Genomic DNA, 19581 nt, shown 5'->3' with positions numbered 1-19581 from the left:
CAGGCGCTTCCTAAAGTGCTCTCTGCCTCAGTGCCCAAGTCCATATTATGTTGCGGCCACAGAGGCAATGTGCCTTAGGTCATGCTCCCAAGTAAGTGAGGGAATACACTTGGGATAGTCAACATGGCTACCTGTGTGTGCGCGCGATCTCTATATCAGAAGGGGCGGAGCGTGCATCTACGGCTCTTTTTGTAATGCAAAAGTACTCCGAAAGCAAGCATACCCAACTTTTGCTCACCCAGAGCACTTTCCGTACTACAGCCTCCGGTGCATTTATGAAGCAGTGGTTCATAAAATACTGCCCACAGACTTCAAGTCATGGGTCTTCACCCTGCCCTATCAATCAAGCATGTGTGCCCAGGACAGCCATAAAAGTGTACAGTAAACCTCTTAGGGTACCTATCAATTCTGAACTTAATATTAATGGCAATACAGTATTATGGGAAACTTGGAATTAATGCAATGCTCATGCACCCAATTAGAATACAGACTATTCTAGGATACAGAGAACTCCATAGGCAGAACAATTCTCATTGTCATGTAACAATGAGTTGTCAGCAATGTACTGAATCAAATGACAGCTGACCGTATGCAGGTATACAGAATGGCTTGAAAGCCTGGATAACACAACAGTAATCAGTATATTTTAGGTCTGTGAAGTTCACCAATTCACATATTTCTTTTACAAACGTGAGTTTTGCCATGTGAAAATGGTGATGTTAAAAGAACATAAATGTTTGAAAAGAGCCCAGAACAACATTAGTTGCCAAAATTTGATCCACACGATTACTGGAGAAGTGTGGCTCAGGGGTTAGAAGCGGCAGACCCGGAATCTGAGATCGGTCCTGGAGCAGGGTTCAATTCCCCCGCCCCGGCGGGTCTTGGGCTAAAAATTCCACGGACTCGATAATTCTCACCCCGGTGCCTCCTCGACTCACGGGTTCACACTCTGCGACTCTGGGCAACAGCTTGCTTAATCTCCACAATGGCCCCTCGTGGCGGGATGCCTGACTTTCACCTTGTGGATACCCTGCTATCTCACAGGGGAATATCAGGAAGGGTTCCCTAAGCAAGCGCCGGGACACCTGCTTTGCGGGTAGCTGTGCGCTATATAAGCTCAACTACATTTACATTTACATTTACTCACATTTTTCACTTCCACTAATGCAGGAAATCTTACTCAGAGTTGGACCTTCGGTGGAAGGAGAACAGAAGGTGTTGTAGCATTTCTCCTCTGCCACAAAGGGATGCGCTGAGTGGTAGCCTGGACATATGGGAGCGGACTAGCTGCAGCCTTACGCCCCATCATTCTCAAGTGAGACGTTCAGATGCAGGGCAAACATTTTAATCTTCTCCTCCCTAAGTAAGTCAAAGTGTGCACACTTCAGCCACCTTCACATAAAAATTCTCCTTCTTTAGAAGGAAAACACTATATACACCACCGCTCAGCCTACAAAACAGAATGGTTACTTACACCACGAGCAACAGTGACCCTCTGCCACATATTAAATAAAATAAAGTTGATTGTTTGAAAAGTCAGATTACCCATCACAGGGCAACAATACGTACACAATTATGACTTCAATTAACTTTTCGTGAATGACAACTACCAGAAACAAAGATTACTCCAAAAATGGGTTATATAAGGTCAAGTAATAGGGAGAGGAACCTGTTCTGCTGATAGATGCAAATTAACTCAAAGGACTGTAAGGGTGAACTGCTGACGGCCTAGCTCAATAGTCATTTTGCTAATATAGTGCTAGTATCTGCATAAGGAATCCAAAACATATTTTATAAAGTGACTCTTGAATTCCTAGACCATGGTTCCAATTCTTCAGGCACATGCGGTGTCCTGGCTCCAGACCAGGGGACTTGAATAGTTCTACCCAGCATGACAAAACAAATGTCAACAGATTACAAGTGAATAGGCATGAAAATTAATAAAAAAAATTCCTCTCCTTATATACTTGCCCGGTAGTTGCGCATAGCGGAGATTTTTCATTTGTGAACTTGCCTTGAGAACACAGGCCAGGCGAGAGTGAGAGATGAATAGTATACCGGGAGGTAGGAGGACTAAGCCGTAGCAGCAGCAGAATAGTCACTACAGTGAGTAATCCGTACTCTTTGCCAAGCCCAGTTCTCCTTCTCCAGCGTCACAAAAAATAAAAACTCATAATAAATAAAGGCGAAAGCATGCAACTGATACTCAGTTAAACAAAGATGACCTCTTTAAAAGGCTTGTCACAAATGAACCTAAAAATGTGAGTGAACATTAAGAGCCTATAAAGACCAAAAAAGAATGATAAGCAGCCATTTTACAGATTTCAATCAGGGAAACCTAATGCTGTAACGTTATGTATACTGCCTTGGCTGTAGGGCACAAATAAGCTTGCAAATTAAATCCTAGCTTTTCTATTCCATTCCATAAATGTACAATGGACATTTGGTAGGAGAGGTTTATCATGCCGCTTACACAAAAACCATATCACCTTGATACAACCCACAAATAGTATCAGTTTTCTAAAATATTTCCAACAATAGAGATGACGAAACAAAAAAGCAACAACCAAAAGGGTGACAAAGCAAGACAGATTTAAATTTTTTAGAAAAATTAAAAGGACTGATCCAAAAGAGATGGGATATACCATAATAAGTATACATACCTCTCAGAATTTTATTTGGATGAAACTCTGATTGTAAATCGGAGCATTAAACAATGCTAGGCATCACAGGTTCCGACAAAAAGTCGGAACTGGCAGTCCATACGGTCTAGCCAGGGTAGTCAAAAATGGTAAAATCCTATTAAGGATAAAGTCAGGCTGCATACTGGAAGCTACTTGGCCCAAACAAAATGTAACATGCGTTCTACATCAGAGACTGAACGGCAGTGTATTTGTCTAATTCCTTGAAAGTCTATGGGCACTTTAAAAATATCACCATAATAAGTCCATAGTCTGTTTCTACATGTCCCTACGGTCTCGTGTCAGGGAGGAACAACAACATATATAATGTTACACGAGTGCATGTGAGATTTCTCTGCATTGTTAAGTAACGTTACAGGAAAATTACTCAAGCAGTCAAAGAAAACTATTAAATTCTGCAGAGAATATCAGTCATAAATAACAAATAGCCTGTCAGAAGTCTGAATGTGTAGGTAAATCCCAGATAGAATTCGAGCAATCTACAGACTTCAGGATTATGTAAAACCCTTTGAGTTTCTCGTGAAAGATTAGGGAAATATGAAGAAAGTGTTAAGTCAAGTGGTTGCTTTATAACTCTTCATCATAATGAAAAGGAGGATTTTCACAATAGTGATCCTTCTCACATTGAAACAGTGCTGAGTTTGAGGTCGAAAAAAAAAAAAAAGGTGTACGGCATCGATTCTCTGAAAACGAGTAACTGGAACAACTATTTTTATGGGTCCAAGTCATGGTCACTTGCTGCCATAGTTTCAAAGGACTTATGAGCCAAAACAGTAAGATTTATACTTCTACTCTAGACAGGGTGATGTGTCCAGAATGACAGAAGCACAAGCAGCAGCTACCAAAATGATCAACCTTCAGCATCCATCGAGAAAAGAAAAACTCATCACCATCCTTGAATGAGTGTATGGTTGTGGTGCCACTTCATCAAAATTTAGAAAAACTTAGCTTGCTGTTCAAGAAGTACAATCTAGATCCCCTAACATTTGGTAACTGGGAACAAAACGTACTATGCAAAGTAACAGTCTACTGTCATAATACCAACTGGTCTTCAGGCTTCATTATACTGATCATATTTTTGTTGAGGGCAGCTCTTGTATCACAGTCTGCGAATACTTAAGCCAGAGCAGAATGCAACCACTCCCTTGAAATCTTGTGTCTATTCTCTCGAGGAGGTCTGCTTCTACGGTGGCTGGAGACTCAATAACTGGCAGTTGAAGCAGAGTGTGGACTCCTTTTATTGTGGACCACGCACAGATCAAAATGGTTGCAATATTCCAAAGTGAAGGACAAAGTTTAATCAAGCCTCTGCAATTGGCCCAACAATGTTGTAAACTGCATCATGGTCTAGGACTGGAATGGTTAGAGCCCCAATTCTCATTCCGTCCGTCTCACAAGCCTTGTCACTGATCGCGACCTAACGCAGGGAGGTGAGGGAGCAGGTCCTGACATCCTGTCTATTAATACTGGTTGACCTCTTTCCATTTGACAGTCAAGAGTGCATTATGGAATCCTATTAGTTCGTATATGTCCATACATTTGTTTAACTGGTTATGTCTTGAATTATTTTTTTCCTTATTTCTTCCTATCCAGACGTTTCCAATTCATGCAAAGTTCTGTATTCTTATTAGCTTGACTGAGGTCATTTCAAAATCTTAAGTTAAACTCAGACTGGAGATGACGACCTCAGAACTGCCTTTGGTTTGTGACAGCGTCTGCAACTATTCCTAAGATCACACAAGGAATGGTATCCTCAAGATAACACCATTCTCTTCTGTTGACACATCTGGGTTTTGCACATGTGCAAAATTTGCACATGTGCATAAGAATAACATTCCTCTTTTATATTGGAGAATTCAGTGTGTGTTGAAGATCATCTTTTCTATGTTGCGATCTAAGCAGGTGCGAAAGAACATCAGTTCCCTCTCTGCACAAGCGTGATTAAATATTGGCATGTGCACATTTGTCAGCTATATCTAACTTAATTTCATATAAACCCTATAAAAGGTACACTAGTCTAATGTGAGATGGTTCACAGCTAGGTCCCCAGCAATCCTGAAGCTTCGGAAGATTCCTTGAAAAGTACTCCATTAGAGTCCTGTTACTGTATCTCTCAAGTCTTCTCCGTTCCTCCTGCCAGTGCCTTCCCTTTTGACTGCTTCTCCTTCATCTTACCGTGTTCCCTGGCTCCTGTATCCATTAAACTAACATTTTCTCTCTACAAGTCTGGCTGATTCTAGTCTCATATCTGCTTGCCTGTATTTTAATCTCTCGCACAAGATATTTGCCAGTATATAATATGTTCTCTACTAGTACAGATTTTACTTGATCTCCGTAAGTACCTTAAAAGCGCTTGATTGAATAGAAACCCAAGCTTATGCCAAAGCTCTAAAGACCAAGATCAGCCACATCACACAAATCTTAGGGGAAGAAAGAGAGAGATATCTTCTAACTCTGGCACATTACCAAGAACTTATGTTAGTAAAAAAAGAATCTCAGCAGTGAAGAGCACTCAATGTGCACAAATTGTCATCTTGAACAGTTGATGAAAGGGTCTGGCCTGTTGGAGGCTGACCAGCATGGGGATGGGTCACGGAAATTAAATGCCTGTATTCAGAACAGCCCGCAAGTCTGGAATAAGATATGCCAGGCACAAAACTAACAGTTAATTACCGATTTAACACAATCGTTTGCTGCTGCTATTATAGACTACAGTATAACACGGTTAACTGCAAATTCAACTAGGTAATTGCTCACATTACAGCACTACTGTGGAGAAGTGTGGCTCACTGGTTAGAGCAGGCAGACCCTGAAGCAGAGGTCAGACCCGGGACCAGGGTTCAATTCCCGACGCGGCAGGGTCTCTAGCTCAAATGTCCACGGACTCGATAATTCTCGCTTCGGTGCCTGACCTAATCATGGGTTCACACTCTGCAACTCTGGGCATTAAGCTTGCTTAATCTCCACAACGGCCCCCCGCGGCGGGATGCCTGGCTTTCACCTTGGGGATGCCCTGTAGGGGCTATCTCACAGGGAAAAAGCCAGGACGGGTTCCCAAGGCAAAAGCGCTTAGAGACCCCTGGGTTATAAGCGCTATATAAATCCAAACATACATACATACAAACATACTGCCATAGGCAACTGGTACAAGAACCGATCTTGGCAGAAAAACATGCATAAAAGTTAACATCTAGAGCAAGAATATGTACACTTACATCAGGAACAACAACAGTCAGCTTTGGATTTAAAGCATGGTAGACTTTTCCAATGGCTCCTTTGTAACACCAAAATGGGTTGTAGTCATGAGCATATTTAGTATTTGCATCCCTGGCTGTGGTATAGATCTTGTACCAGGTAGTTGAGTTGTTGTACGTTTCAGGGACACAATGAGGTGGCTGACTGGAAAAATAAGTAAAAATATTAAAGTGGGCCATCAACTTCAAATGCACAGTGCAATATTTCAGCATGGCTTATCCATTATAATTCTTTACATTCGTAACAGCTGCTCTAATGTTTCAGAGAGTACCAATCGTGCACATGCTTTGGTACTCATCTTACAAATGCTTTGCTGGAAATTATATAAGGGAAATAACTACAAGTATAAAGTATTACTGTTTACATGTTATTTCTGAAACTGTTTTGTTTTCAAAGAAAATGGTTATTTGTTTGCTTGAAGACAACCTCCAACTTGACAGTTGCTTTCAGTCATTGTGCACACAAAGCACATTACAAACACACAGTTATACCCAAATACCAGAGCTGAAGAAGATAGTTACACATGGATGTCAGCAGTAGAATATTTTTGTAATGACATGCACAGTCAGAAGACATGCAATAGCAATGGTCTGCTAAATGTAGGTTTTGATGGGATAAATACCAATGAATGTTCCCAATCCACTGAGTGTTAACCGATTTGATCCGGTGTTAGAGACCAAAAGCAAAGTAGGCAGATACACGAATACAAGTATTCTGTGGACAAGAAAACCGCTACTTACACTGTGACTGGGAACACTTCGGAGGCAGCTGTGACAGTCATACATGTGGTGTACACCAGCTGCTCACAGTGGCCATGGAGAACGCAGTCATCTGAGTTCCAGGAGGCAGGCAAGGTGAATGTGATATTAATTTCTTCGTGCGATTCTCTGCCTTTTAAATACAAATTGTAAAGCAGATTAGAAAGATCTCTGTAGACTACAGTTAAACAGCAATGATACTTACATTTTCAGTGCAATCTATTTAGCATTTTCTATTTAACTACAGTTAGATTTATCCAGAGCATGTGGATCACAAAAATCAATCTTGTAGGGCAATGAGAAGTAGTAATCTGTTAGTTAGCCCTTGTAGGAAGCTGGCTCTGTATATACTATACCAAAGTGAGGTATAGTATGCACAAAGTCCAGTAGAACCCCAAAAGGTAGGCAGAGGTAAAATTAGATATAACCTTACTCTCTATTTGTGGTAGTGTGGTCGAGCAGTAAGGCAGAATCAGAGAACATTTGTTGTACACACTCGGTCAGCAAATGAATTCATACACTCAAAGACTTCACTTCAGACCAATTGTTTTTGTATAAAAATAATCTTTTAGTAATTTTATTTTCTAGGACCAAGCAACTCTGGCACAGGTAAGCAATAAATACTTTACTGTAGTAATGCAGTTTGTAAACGATTTGTAAATACAGTGCATAGACTTGAATGGGATTTTCAGTAAAATACCAGGTAAATTACTGTTTGGATTACTTTTCTTACTCAGAGTCATATGCCTGGATAGTACTCGGGGACATTTATTTATTTATTCAAAGTTTTATATAGCGCGAACAAGATCCTTACAGATATCAGAGCGCTTCACAGAGACAGGGGTAGGGGCAACAGGAATGAACAAGATAACGAGAGCAGCATAATAATCACTCACATAGTAGGATAACAATAATGTACAGAAACATATCCAAATACAATCAGGTAAACAAGTAATATAAGACGGCACAAGTCATTGCTCCACTACAGAAGGGTTGAGGTAAAGCCTTGGATGTGTGGTTGGCTTATACCAATTTCTTAGGATAGAGAAAGCACTGGGTGGGGGCATCGGGAGGGTGAGACAATACACCAAAGTGTAACATATATTGGTCGGTAGTAAGAGAGTAGCGTAGCAGTGACACCATAAAGTAGGAGTATAGTGCCAAAGAACCAGGTGATCAGTGATACAGAGCGATGCAGAGTCTCAGATCCAGTATCTATAAGGTTCAGGAGATCTTGGCCAGAAGGATTGTTTTCACCTCTTTCTTGAAGAGTGCAGTGGAGGAGATAAGCCTGGTTTCCGGAGGGAGCGCATTCCAGATCCTGGGTGCCATTCCTAAGAAGGAGCGCTTGTATGTTTTTTCTTTCCGGAATCTACGAGGTTTCAGGAGTAGATTTTTTGTACTACGATTGGATCTCGACCCTCCAGATATAGACAACTTTTGCGCGAGGTAGTTGGGTGCCTTGTGGTGCATGGCCGAGTGTGTCATTACTGCAATTTTTAGCTGTATTCTGGCTTCAAAAGGCAGCCATTTTAGAGATTTTAAGTCTGGGGATATATGCGAGTGTTTTCTTGAGCCAGTAATGAGTCTCGCGGCAGCGTTCAGGGAGGCTCTTAGGGGTGCTGTTGTGGATAGCGGGAGTCCACTGAGGGCCGCAAACAGGTAAGTAAAATCGTTTTTGTTACACAGCGCAATTTAAAGAATTTCTTTAGGTTTTCCAACTCCACACTTTCAGAAACGTTTCCAAAAAAACAGTCAATGTTAGCCAATGGAGGAAAATAGTGTTTACAGGTAAGTTACTTTTCAGATTACTTTTCTTATACAGTGTAGTATACCTGGATACTACACTTGGACATCTCCTGCAAACAGGTAAGTAAAATTGTTTTTGTTAATCAGTACAATTTGAAAGAATTTCTTTAGGTTTTCAAACTCAACACTTTAAAACTTTTCACAGAAAAACAGCCAATGTTATCTTAAGGAGGAAAATAGTGTTATCGGTTTTGAGGAAAGTATTTCGTAGTGGGAGTTTGGGTTTCTGGGGGTAGACTCAGGGATCCCCCAGAGTCAGTGATGCACTCTCGTTACACCCTCAGCTGCACTAGGGCAGCCAGGTACAGAGTGTTGAGGCCCAATGTTATCCAATGGGGCTTAGGGGGCCTCCGGTTGGTGGCTGCAGACGAGCAGGCCACTCGGCTGTGGGAGGAATACTCCTAGACTTTAGCTCAGGGCAAATGGGGAATCAAGCCAGCACAAAAAGTGCACCCTCAGCGACGCTGGGGGTGCTGGGTGCAGAGTGCGGTTTGGCGTCAGGTGCCCCGTTTTAAATGGGGATTTTTGTTTTTAGCTGTAGGCTCGGTCCAGTAAGACTTTAGGGAGGAACCAACAGCTGGGCAGGTAAGTTGGAGGGCTCGGGGACGTAGGTGCACCATGGGATCTTTTCTCCAGAGCACATGGCGGCTGGCTGAAGGGGTGTCATTTGAGGTCGGATTTCACCTTACCGGGCCACTTGTAGTTAGTTGGGGGTGGGGGTTTCTCTGTGCAGAGGCTGCAGGCAATGTCAGGGAGTTCTGGAGGGGTCAACTCACAATGGACCCCGCTGGGACAGGTGGTTCATTTGAACTCGGGCCGTAGGCGAATGGAGCAGTGGTAGTTCCAGGCATAGCGTTTCTTTGTCCACAGCAGGCTCAGAGTGTTTTCAGGGTGGCTTTCTAACAGGGCTACTGTTCACAGGAGATCCGGTCTTTGTCGAAGGCAATCAGCCCTCCCAGGGATTCTGAAGGTCGCTGACTGCAGCAGAAGACTAGTTTTGGCGCAGGATCTCTGGAAACTGCAGACGGGCCAGAAGGGCTGGGGCCAAGTCAGTTGTTCTCTGCAGTCTCCTCTGCTGGGCGTCCGCTTTCCTCCTTTTCCTTCTTAGGTTGCGGGAATCTGCTTTCTTTGTTCAGGGCTGCCCTCTAGATATTGTATTTAGGGGGCGTTTTAAGGGAATTGAGGTCAGTAGCTAATGGGCTACTGACCTTAGGGTGACTACACCCTTGGTATGCTCACCCCGTGGGGGAGTGAGCATAATCCCTAATACTGATTGGGGAGTGCCTGCCATCTGCAAGATGGCGGGTACTGAAGAGGGGGCTTCACCTCGCCTCCCCACCTGAGGAATGGAGTTGGCAGAGGTGGGCACACCTTCTGGGCTGGCTAGTTTTTCCCGCCTGTCTTTCCACCGAAAAGGAGGGGAGACAGAAAGGGGTCCTGCTCCTGCTAGCAAGAGACGCTGGGGTCGCATTCAAAGGCTGCCAGGCCTTTGAAGCTCCCCTGCCACAGATGGCTCTTCCTGGCCAGGGGGAGGAGTGTACATCTCCACCCAGTAAAGGCATTGTTTCTGGCCTCAGGGAGTGAAAGCTCCCATCCTAGGGGTCCAGAAACATATCTTGTGGTGGCAGGCTGGTGTGTACCAGTCAGAGAACCCACCAGAAGCAGGTCGCTTTTCAGGCGGCATTTCTAAGATGCCCTCTGTGTGCATTTTTCATTAAACCTCACACTGGCATCAGTGTGGGTTTAATGTGCTGAGAAGTTTGATACCAAACTTCCCAGTTTTCAGTGTAGCCATTATGGTGCTGTGGGGTTCATAATGACAAGCTCCCAGTACCATATACTATTAATGACAGCACTGCACTTACAATGTTTAAAAATGGACTTAAACACTGCAGGGGTACAAGGCTCATGCACCTGCACCCTCACCACTGGTATAAGGCACCCAGCTAGAGGGGTGACTGATCTATGCCAGGGCAGTGGGTTGTAGGCATAGCACACAGGGCTGTGTGCCATGTCGACTCTTCACTTTGTTCTGCACCAAAACATGCAGCATGCGCGGGGGGCAGGTACTGTGTGAAGATATAAAGGTACAGGGCTTCTAAGGGTGGCACAAGAAGTGCTGCAGCCCTTGGAGGTCTTCCCTGGTCACAGTGCCCTGGGTACCTGTGGTACCATTTACCAGGGGCTGACCTGTGGCCAGAGATGGCAACTGGGTTAGTTTTGGGGAAAGAACACAGGTCCTGGGAACGTGATTGGCAAGGACCCTGGGCACATCAAGTCAAAGTGCATCAGTAGTGTGCCAAAAAGTTGTTGTTGGGGGTAGAGGAGGTTACTGCAACAGAAACCCACGTTCCTACAGTCCAGTTCGATTTGTATTAAACTGAGCCATAACATGGCATCTGCCTCAAACATAAGATGTAATTCTTTAATAGCAAGCACATATTATAAACTAAACTGAAGGCAAGGGAAATTCATACCTTAAAATGTAAATGTGTGAGCGTAAATACAATTTGAGCCAACGTTTAAACCAGCATTCATGAACTGATAAATCGAATAACTTAATAGCACTGAATGCTCTCCTGCAGCGTTCGTAGTTTAACCATATCATGCAACAGAATGATAAACCTAGGGTAACAAAGATAACCTACTGCATTCTTGCACAATACAATAATATTTATTGTGGCTTAAGTATTGCTAGTTACTTTAGTTAAATTTACATCTACTAGAAATAGGCAAAAAGCAGAAGTTCCATAAATCAATACAACAGTTTTAAGAAACATGAAGGTTGTAAGGCACAGATAACTTCCTGGAAGAATAAAAGTCGCTGAAATAAAGAGGCCTAGAATAAGAAAAATATACTGAAATCTCTTAGAGGAAAAAAATACATATATTTTACAGTAATTCATTCTTTATTCGGTTTTAAAAACTAAAACCATAAAAAACCTAGATCTTCCTATGTTAAAGCTGCACTGAATCATGAAGTTTGATACTAAATTTTGAAAAGCCACCCACTGCAAAACAAAGTGGATTCAATACAACTTGAAAAAACGTAAGTGCTGGCTTACTCTAGTAAAACCATAATTGTTAAGCAGACATCCAAGATGCCTCAATTGTTTTCCTCTTCGATTACCAGATCTCATAAAACACTTTCTTGACTGACTGACCATCACTTCCAGTAATGCTACAGGGATCTGTAAATAAGTTGGGTCTACGAAGTTTAACATATGAATTTGTTACACTGTTCAATCAAGGGATCTTTAGATGACCATCCATTTTAAGACCGTTATTATTCATTATTTTCTTTTTCCTGTCTTAGCACACACATTACCTCTACAAAATCTAAGTAGGGGCATTAGGTGAGTCAGTAAAACTGAGGAAAACAGGGAAGTAATTGCCTCCTTATGTTCCTAAGCTCTGCATAGTCGATGGAAAAAAGAAACATGCAGATCCCTTCTGCGTCAGCGCACCACAAAGACTGGGGTTACGATACAGTCCCAGTTCTCCAAATCACATCAACCATGCCCATAAGCTTTCAGTATGGAAGCACTTTGAGACTGTTGCCTACAAGAGGCTACCGCTGCATAACAACCCTGAGCCTGGAGGTTTAACCTTTTAAGACTCCAAACTCCAGATGGGAGACGTGCCTGAGAGGATTCTGAAAGAAGAAGGTGCGAAGCATAAAAGGACAGGGGTGATAATGAGTGGACGTTTAAGGAGGAAATATGGACAGCTCGACCAGAATAGAATTACTTACATTAATTACCGTAAAGGAAGTGCAGGACTATCTTCTGCACTACCTTTGGGATTAGTGGATTCAGAGGAAAGGCATAAAGAAAACCCAGAGGGCAAGAAAGAGACAGAGCATCTATTGCCAAAGCATTCAGAGTTGGAAGTAAGGGACTTTTGAGTTGTAAAAGATCCAGCCATGGTTGACCAAATCTCTCAACTAATGGACTGAAAGAGTGCTACTGATGAAGGAAATACTCATCTGAGTTGGTCTGCAGGCCCTTTCTCAGAAGGTATACTGCTTGAAGAGATGGGAGATTCTCTCGTGCCCAATAACATGGATCTAACCGGATACTTTCAGACTCCTGGATCCTCCCTGGTGATTAACATAGGATCCGATCACTTGTTTGTCTTTAGCAGTACAGGCTTACCTTTCAAAGATGCTAGTTGAGCTGCTTTCATTCCCCACCCCTCCCCCCAAGACCACTAGAAACTTGAAGGACCCAACACTCTTCTTGCGCGTGTTTAATATGTACGCACTGTACCTCTGCTACTTCAGCAGGACATCCACACGCTGCACAACAGCGCGGAGAGGTCAGGGCAGTCTCGGATTGCTGTGCCGTAAAAGTGAGAAAAGGCTACAAAAATGTTCTTAATTGCCGTTTTCATTTCGCCTCCGTCGACTGGAAAATATGAGTCTTGCATCATGTTAACAATCCCTTCCGTAGTGCCCAGAGATGGCTGAGACTGCTCTAGGGGCGCGTCACACAGCAGGATGTACTCTGCCACAGTTACTGCTTCCTCCTAGTCTCAGGACCGCCAGTGCACACCCACCCAGAGCAGGGAGGCTTGAGCTGCGCACAGATCCGTGCCTGTTCTGACTGCTGTCACAGGGCTGTTCGGTTTCTACTCTTTTATACATGGCACAGAGAGGCATTTTTTTGACACAAGTAGAAAAGTCACTCAGACTATACCTTTTGTTCCTGCTCATGCTGTCAGCATTTTCTTTGCTCCCGTCCCCTCCCGCTGTACTTTCGATTCCAGTTTTCTACTTTGCCACTGCCCCCCTTCTCGCCGCGTTCACTATGCTCACGGCCCCCTTTCCGCCGTGTTCATCATGCTCCCGCCCCCTTCCATTGTCTGCATTTCCTTTCCTCTATCAGCCGTCCCACACCGTGACACTGATTGCTATTTCTGCAGAGCGGCAGAGCATTCAGGATAATGTGCAGCATGACTAACCACTTATACAGTTCTTAAAACTTACCTTTTCCCACCCCTTGGTCAATAACAGCGTTCACTCATGTTTCCCCCTCACTCACTCAGTCTTAAAGCGCCATGAAGCTTCGGTGTTAGCGCACTCTATAAATGACACTTAACATAACATAACATAACATAAAGGCGAGACCTATTGAATGTGCCAATGCAGGTTTCACTTGGGGTGTTTTATAAATCTTTCCACCACTCACCTCATTATAAATGTGATGAGAATTGTTTTTTTTATGTATATCTAAATAAAACTTTATTTCGGCTGAATCAAATTATATAAAGAAAGGATGGTCAGAATATTATTCGACCTTGTAAAAAGATTAAGTCTTTACGGAATATATGTCCGCTCTATTATAACTCATTCTGTACAACTTAAGTCTGCACAGTAGTCTGTGTAATCATAATGTGTTTGAAAATGAGTTCTAAGTGAACCTGTGCTTAGTTTATTAGTCATTTTCCTTCCGCCGCTGCTTCCTGGAGTAATTTCAGGGATGCGCCATTAAACAGAGGAGTGTAAAAGAGGGAAGAGTTGTGCCTCTGACAAACTCCATGTATCAAGCAAGATACGCCCCGCTTTACCTTGGGTCGCTCAAACAATTCCCACTTTGAACAGTTTCAAAGGCAACAAAGTATTGGATCCTTCTGAATTTCTGCATTACCACTGCAATGCTGAAATCAATCTGGCATGCACTTGTTAACACAAGGAGACATCCATTTGGGATGCCCCCACTAAAATGATCAAAATAGGGCAACCCAATCATCTGCATCAGTTGGAGAGCAAAAGAAGGTGCACCACCCAATTAAAGAACACTGAGCCTGCTCATGCACAGCTTCCTCTGAGGATCAGCTCAACCAGGGTACTGCATAAGAAGTACAACACTAAAGCAGATTTTTAAAGAACTTAAAATGGCGAAGTACAAGAAGAAAAGGGAAAAAAGAAATTCTTACATGTAATCCACTTGCTCGAAAGACAAACCATACTGTCTTGCCGCAGAGCAAAAAGTAGGCAATAAGCAATAACTTCTTAATTTTTTAGGACAGGGTGGCCGGTTCATCAAGGATAACTTGTTAAAGGTAGGGTAATATTTTTGCTTGGATAGATAAACAATGGCTATGGATTCAAATGCACGCTCATAAGGTTAGGATGACAGACAAGAAAGTTAGGATCAGGAAAAAGTTTAATAACATGTGTTTTTAGTTTTACTGTAAAATGTGTTCATGCTCAAGACTGATTTCTATACAATGTACAAGATCAATTGGTAGCATCCAGGGTGATCTTTGTAGATGGATGGGGATGGTTACCACCTTCAAAAGATCCTAGAATATGCTTTCGGTGTACGCCTTTGTCTAAAGTGAAGGTTTCCATTTCATCTTATTAGATGTATTTAATGTGGTAGTAAAGAACAAGTTTGATTACTCTGATGGTTGCATTTTATATCTCCTCATATAGTGAGGAACAAGAAGGCAGTGTGTGCTTTACAAGTCAAAAATTAATAATGAGGATTTGCATGTAGCTTTTACTGCAAAAGTCACACGTAAGAAAAATCTCCGTATTTGGATGGGCCAACAAAGGGTGCTGTGAAAACAGATTTGAATAATCGTGCTCCAATATTTTCTGGGCCCAAAAGGTTTCATGAAATCGTCCTCTTCTGAGAAGAAAAATGATGGTCTCGTCAGTGTGTTAAATAACCCTAAAGAAGTGTGAGGGAAACTAGCAAAGAATAATAGGTAGGCTAATTCTGTTCTGCAAGACTTCTGAAAAGGGCACCTCTGCATATGAGCACTAGATTTCTATAATACGGTGTTTAAAGGACTTCCTGAATGAGGTATAAATAGGTAAAAATGGCAGTCCTGTTAAGATTGGCTTTGCAAATTCTATCTCAAGACTATGCCTTTTTCAGTGGCTCTTCAATGCAGAAACAGTAGGTGATGGACGAAAGAGGCACAACTTGACAGCCTAGGTATACGACAATACAAAGCACTGCACAAATACTTCCTCGTATCAGTTCATAAATACTCTATTTAAATGGAGGGACTTGCTAATGTAGTGGGCCTCTTATCTTATTATCAGCAGTAGAGGACTTAATGTGCTGACTAGCATTCTTGGAATTAGTCAAATAAAAAGTAAGGTATATTTCCGATGTAAAGAGACAAAAATGTTATTACTCAGCTTTTTGGCTTAAACATCCACCAAAGGGCTATTCATTAATCAATAGGGGTGTTTAACCGCATCGCTGCCGCAGCTTTTCCCGCTGTGCACGGCAATTTTTAAAATACCACGTTACATGACGAGCTCAGCTCGTCATGAGCGCACGGCAGGTTACGCTCATGACGAGCTGAGCTCGTCATCAGCCTGGAAGGGGTTAAGGATCGAACCTTTATTTATTTATGGTTGTTCGAGTAGGTTTTAAAGAGGATTATCGCCCTCTTCACCCTCCATCAAAAGCAGATGTTGGTAAATATCTTGCTAGATCAATGTCAAGATTCTAGTTGTCATTCCCATGGTGATGACTCAACTCGTACTGAGAAATCCGTGAAAACAGGCAAACAACAACCCTCTTTTGGAATTTTATCAAAAAATGTTGTGTTATTCTCACTCAATTGTAATGACACTTTTCAGAATACCTCTACCTGCTCATACCCATGCGCTTTTACGTTTGTAACCATGTGCAAACACTGAAATAAACTAATTTAGATTACATCTGAACTTTCTTCTAGGATCTTAACTTTGTGATATTCCAGAATGCCTACAATATGTGAGCTCTGACTACATATCAGAAAATATTGTGGGAAACACATGTGAAACAATTATTTTGAGAATAAAATGGCAAAATAGGTCTTTGATTTTTTGATCTTTTAGGGTTCTCTACGACCACATCTGGCATGCACGATGTAAGGACTAGAGCACAACTGAAGGGGGCTTCCGGAATGGTCTGGCCTACTCTTTCCTGAGGTCCAGAGAGAGTCGGTGCAGCTTCTCAAGATAAGGAAAGGAAGGCTTCTCGGGGCACGTAAGATGGCGGCTGGACCGGTTAGAAAAAGGAGCAGGCCTCAAAATAATAGAGCAGCAATTGGCTACTGTCTGGAGAAACAGGAGACCTTGTGGGTGAGGAGCATGTCGAGTGAATCTGCAATAATGCTGCTCGTCACAGAAGTAGACATCAGCAGAACCGGCATCAGACCACAAAAGTGAGAGCAACAAACTGATTGCTGTCTGTCGAAAAGAGGGTAAGGGGCTCGAGGGCAGTGTTGCTGTTTCAGAGAAACTCAGGCATCGTAAAGCGTCAGGGAATAAATTCAGTGGAGATACTGTAGCCCAGTGTGAGTCAGTAACAGAGAGACGTTGTGGATGGGGATTCCTGAGCCTCCAGTTTAAAGATGTCAGGTGCTGCACAAGCCGGGTTCTGGGATGGTTTTGAGCAAGCCAGAAAATTCGAGCTCTCACAAGTGAGGGCACTGTGGAAGAAAATAATCTACACACCAATGCCTGGGACGCTGGACAAGGCAAGGCCCATTAACCCCTTACTAAAAAGCAAAGAGCAAAGGAAAGCCATAGATTCACACGAGGTCAAGACAGCAGAAACCCTACATCCTTCTGACAAAGGATGATCTAGAAGACTACCTAGCAGAACTAGAAGCCAGCTTTGACAAGACCCTAATGTAAGGATTATCCTCCTTGCAAGCCGACATGGGTAGAGATATTGCGCAGTTGAAGACAAATATGCAATTCTTGAACCAATGGCTGGAGGCTGAGAGCATACGGAGTTAAGGGGCATCTCAGAGTAGCTCATTAACTCTACAAAAGCACCAATAGGAAGACACACAGTTTTACTGCTAGAAACATGTAAAGAGTTAAAAAAATAGAACCTGCAGGACAGCATCTGGGTTTGCAACTTGAAGGGCATGGAGGCTAAAAACATCTATAAGTGCCTCACTAATATTTTTCAAGGTATGTTGAGACCAAATAAAGAGATGGCAACTGGAAAAGTGAGCGTGCACAGGGGTTTAACTCTTGAGAACCTGGAGGGTGGCTGAAAGATATAGAAGCTAAAAACGTCAAACTAAAAGCACAGATACTATCCCAGGTTAGGAAGGGATCCACGAATTAGGACGAGATTATGAAAAGGGTCATGTACAGATATTGCAAGTCATCTCCTAAAAACCTCCGCACCACAGGCGAGAGCACAAGCTCTGAACTCGGAAGCTCAAGGGGCAGCTAAGGTACAAATGGACTTCCCAAAAGGTTCCAGAACATGGTCTGTACAAGCTGAATAAAGGGCAATGTAAAAAAAGTTAAATTGGAAGACACAGAATGCCCTCACTGGACTGGGGGGTGCAGAACCCAGAGTGGGTACTTCCCTCTGTACACCAAAGGGCCAATTTTGCAAGACACAGGATGATTATGTTACTTACCCTATAAGCATCGGTTCTTTGCATAGAACTGTGATTTAGTGTTGGGCTCGGATGAATGCAAGTTGTTTTTATATGAACAATGTTTGAGTAACGAGGAAGTTCAGCTCCTCCTCTCGGTGATTGTGGTCTCCATTGTTAGAATGTTTATCCGGAAGGCGGGTGAGACTAGAGGTTGAGTAGGAAATAGTCATGTGAGAGAAAGAAGACAGAAAAGAGGGAGAGAAAGGAAGGAAAAAGATAAAGGAGAAAGAAGAATAAAGGAGAAAGAATAAAGGAGAAGGGAATGAGAAGGAAGAAAGAAGAAGAAAAGTAGAGTGAAAGTGAGGACGAATGGAGAAAGGGAGGACGATGGAGAAAGGGAGAACGATGGGGGAAAGGGAGAACGATGGGGGAAAGGGAGGACAATGGAGATAGGGAGGACAATGGAGAAAGGGAGAAAAGGGGAGACAGGAAGGGAGAAAGGAAGAAAAGGAAGGAAGGGAGAAAAGGGAGAGAAAGGGAGAAAAAGGGAGGAGAAAGAAGGAGAGAGAAAGGAAGGAAGGGGAGAGAGGAAGGAAGGAGAAGACGACAGAGCCCGTCCAGCCACTGATTCTATTCATGGTAAAGAGACCGGTACTTCAATAGATTGGTTAATACAGAAGTGAGAGATTACTTTGGGGAGACAGTTTGGGTTAATGAAGAGTACAAGTTTGTCTCTATGAAGTTGGAAGAAGGGTTCTTTCAGGGTTAGTGCTTGAATCTTAATGACACGTTTTAGTGAAGTGATGGCTATTTGAAATTCCACTTTCCAATAGGAGTACTGCAGTTGGCATGAATGAAGTATCTCAAATGGAGGGCCCAAGAGCCTTGTTAGCACAATGTTTAAATTCCACATTGGGGCTGGTGGGAGTTTGGGAGGAATTACTGTTGTAAGTCCTTCTATAAAAACTTTAATGACTGATAATTTGGATTAAGAAAACGGTTGTCTATTTTGTAAATACGCTGCAATAGCAGTAAGGTGTAGACATGTTGAAGTGTATGCTAACCCTGTAAAGGGTTACCTTTTTGCTTATGATAACATTTTCTAGTTGTGGGTTTACACAATTGTTTAAGAATATCCATACACTTTTGTAGAAGGTATATATATCCAAATTCTATGACTTCAGGAGCCATATGGCAAAGTTCATCTCCTTGGGATTGGGATGTCTAATTCGGCCATGGTTCTGCGTGAGAAGGTCTGGTTTCTCGTGAGGAACTTATGAGAGATGTAGTAGTGTTGTGAACCATGGTTGCCAAGCCCATATCAGGGATATGGGAATAAGGGTGAGAGATGCTTGCCTGAGCTTTCTGACTACAAATAGAAATAGTGGGAGAGGAGGAAAAGTGTAGGCAAATAACCCCGACAAGTGGGATAATAGATATGGGAACCTGGAGGCGAAGTTTTGGCATTTTACGTTTCTGGTGTACAAAATAAGTTTATTTGTGGAAACCCCCATTTCTGGAAGTATGGAATGGTTGCAGTATTGGGAGGGGGTGGTTCCTACTCGTGTACCTGTTGCATCCTGCTGAGGATGTCTGCAACTTGACTGCTAGTCCCTGGTACATGTTCTGCTAGGAGTGACCTCCTTCCCCTGTTTTTGCACATAATACATAGTTGTCATATTGTGCTTATG

General features: G+C 42.7%; 1 protein-coding gene across 1 annotated transcript in view; it reads right to left on the bottom strand.

The window, feature by feature from the left end:
• TMEM248 (transmembrane protein 248) overlaps positions 1-19581 on the bottom strand; it is a 92174-nt gene that overhangs the window by 21274 nt on the left and 51319 nt on the right. Inside the window, exons 4-5 of the mRNA XM_078679475.1 lie at positions 6698-6848; positions 5918-6101 (exon numbers count right to left, since the gene is read on the bottom strand). Of these exons, the coding sequence (XP_078535601.1) occupies positions 5918-6101; positions 6698-6848 (335 nt within the window). The remainder of the gene's footprint in view (positions 1-5917; positions 6102-6697; positions 6849-19581) is intronic.

Source organism: Lissotriton helveticus, chromosome 3_1 (genome assembly GCF_964261635.1).
Source record: "Lissotriton helveticus chromosome 3_1, aLisHel1.1, whole genome shotgun sequence".
Classification (NCBI taxonomy): Eukaryota; Metazoa; Chordata; class Amphibia; order Caudata; family Salamandridae; genus Lissotriton; species Lissotriton helveticus.
The sequence above is the reverse complement of the archived record's forward strand: the minus strand, read 5'-3'. Positions and strand labels throughout refer to the sequence as shown.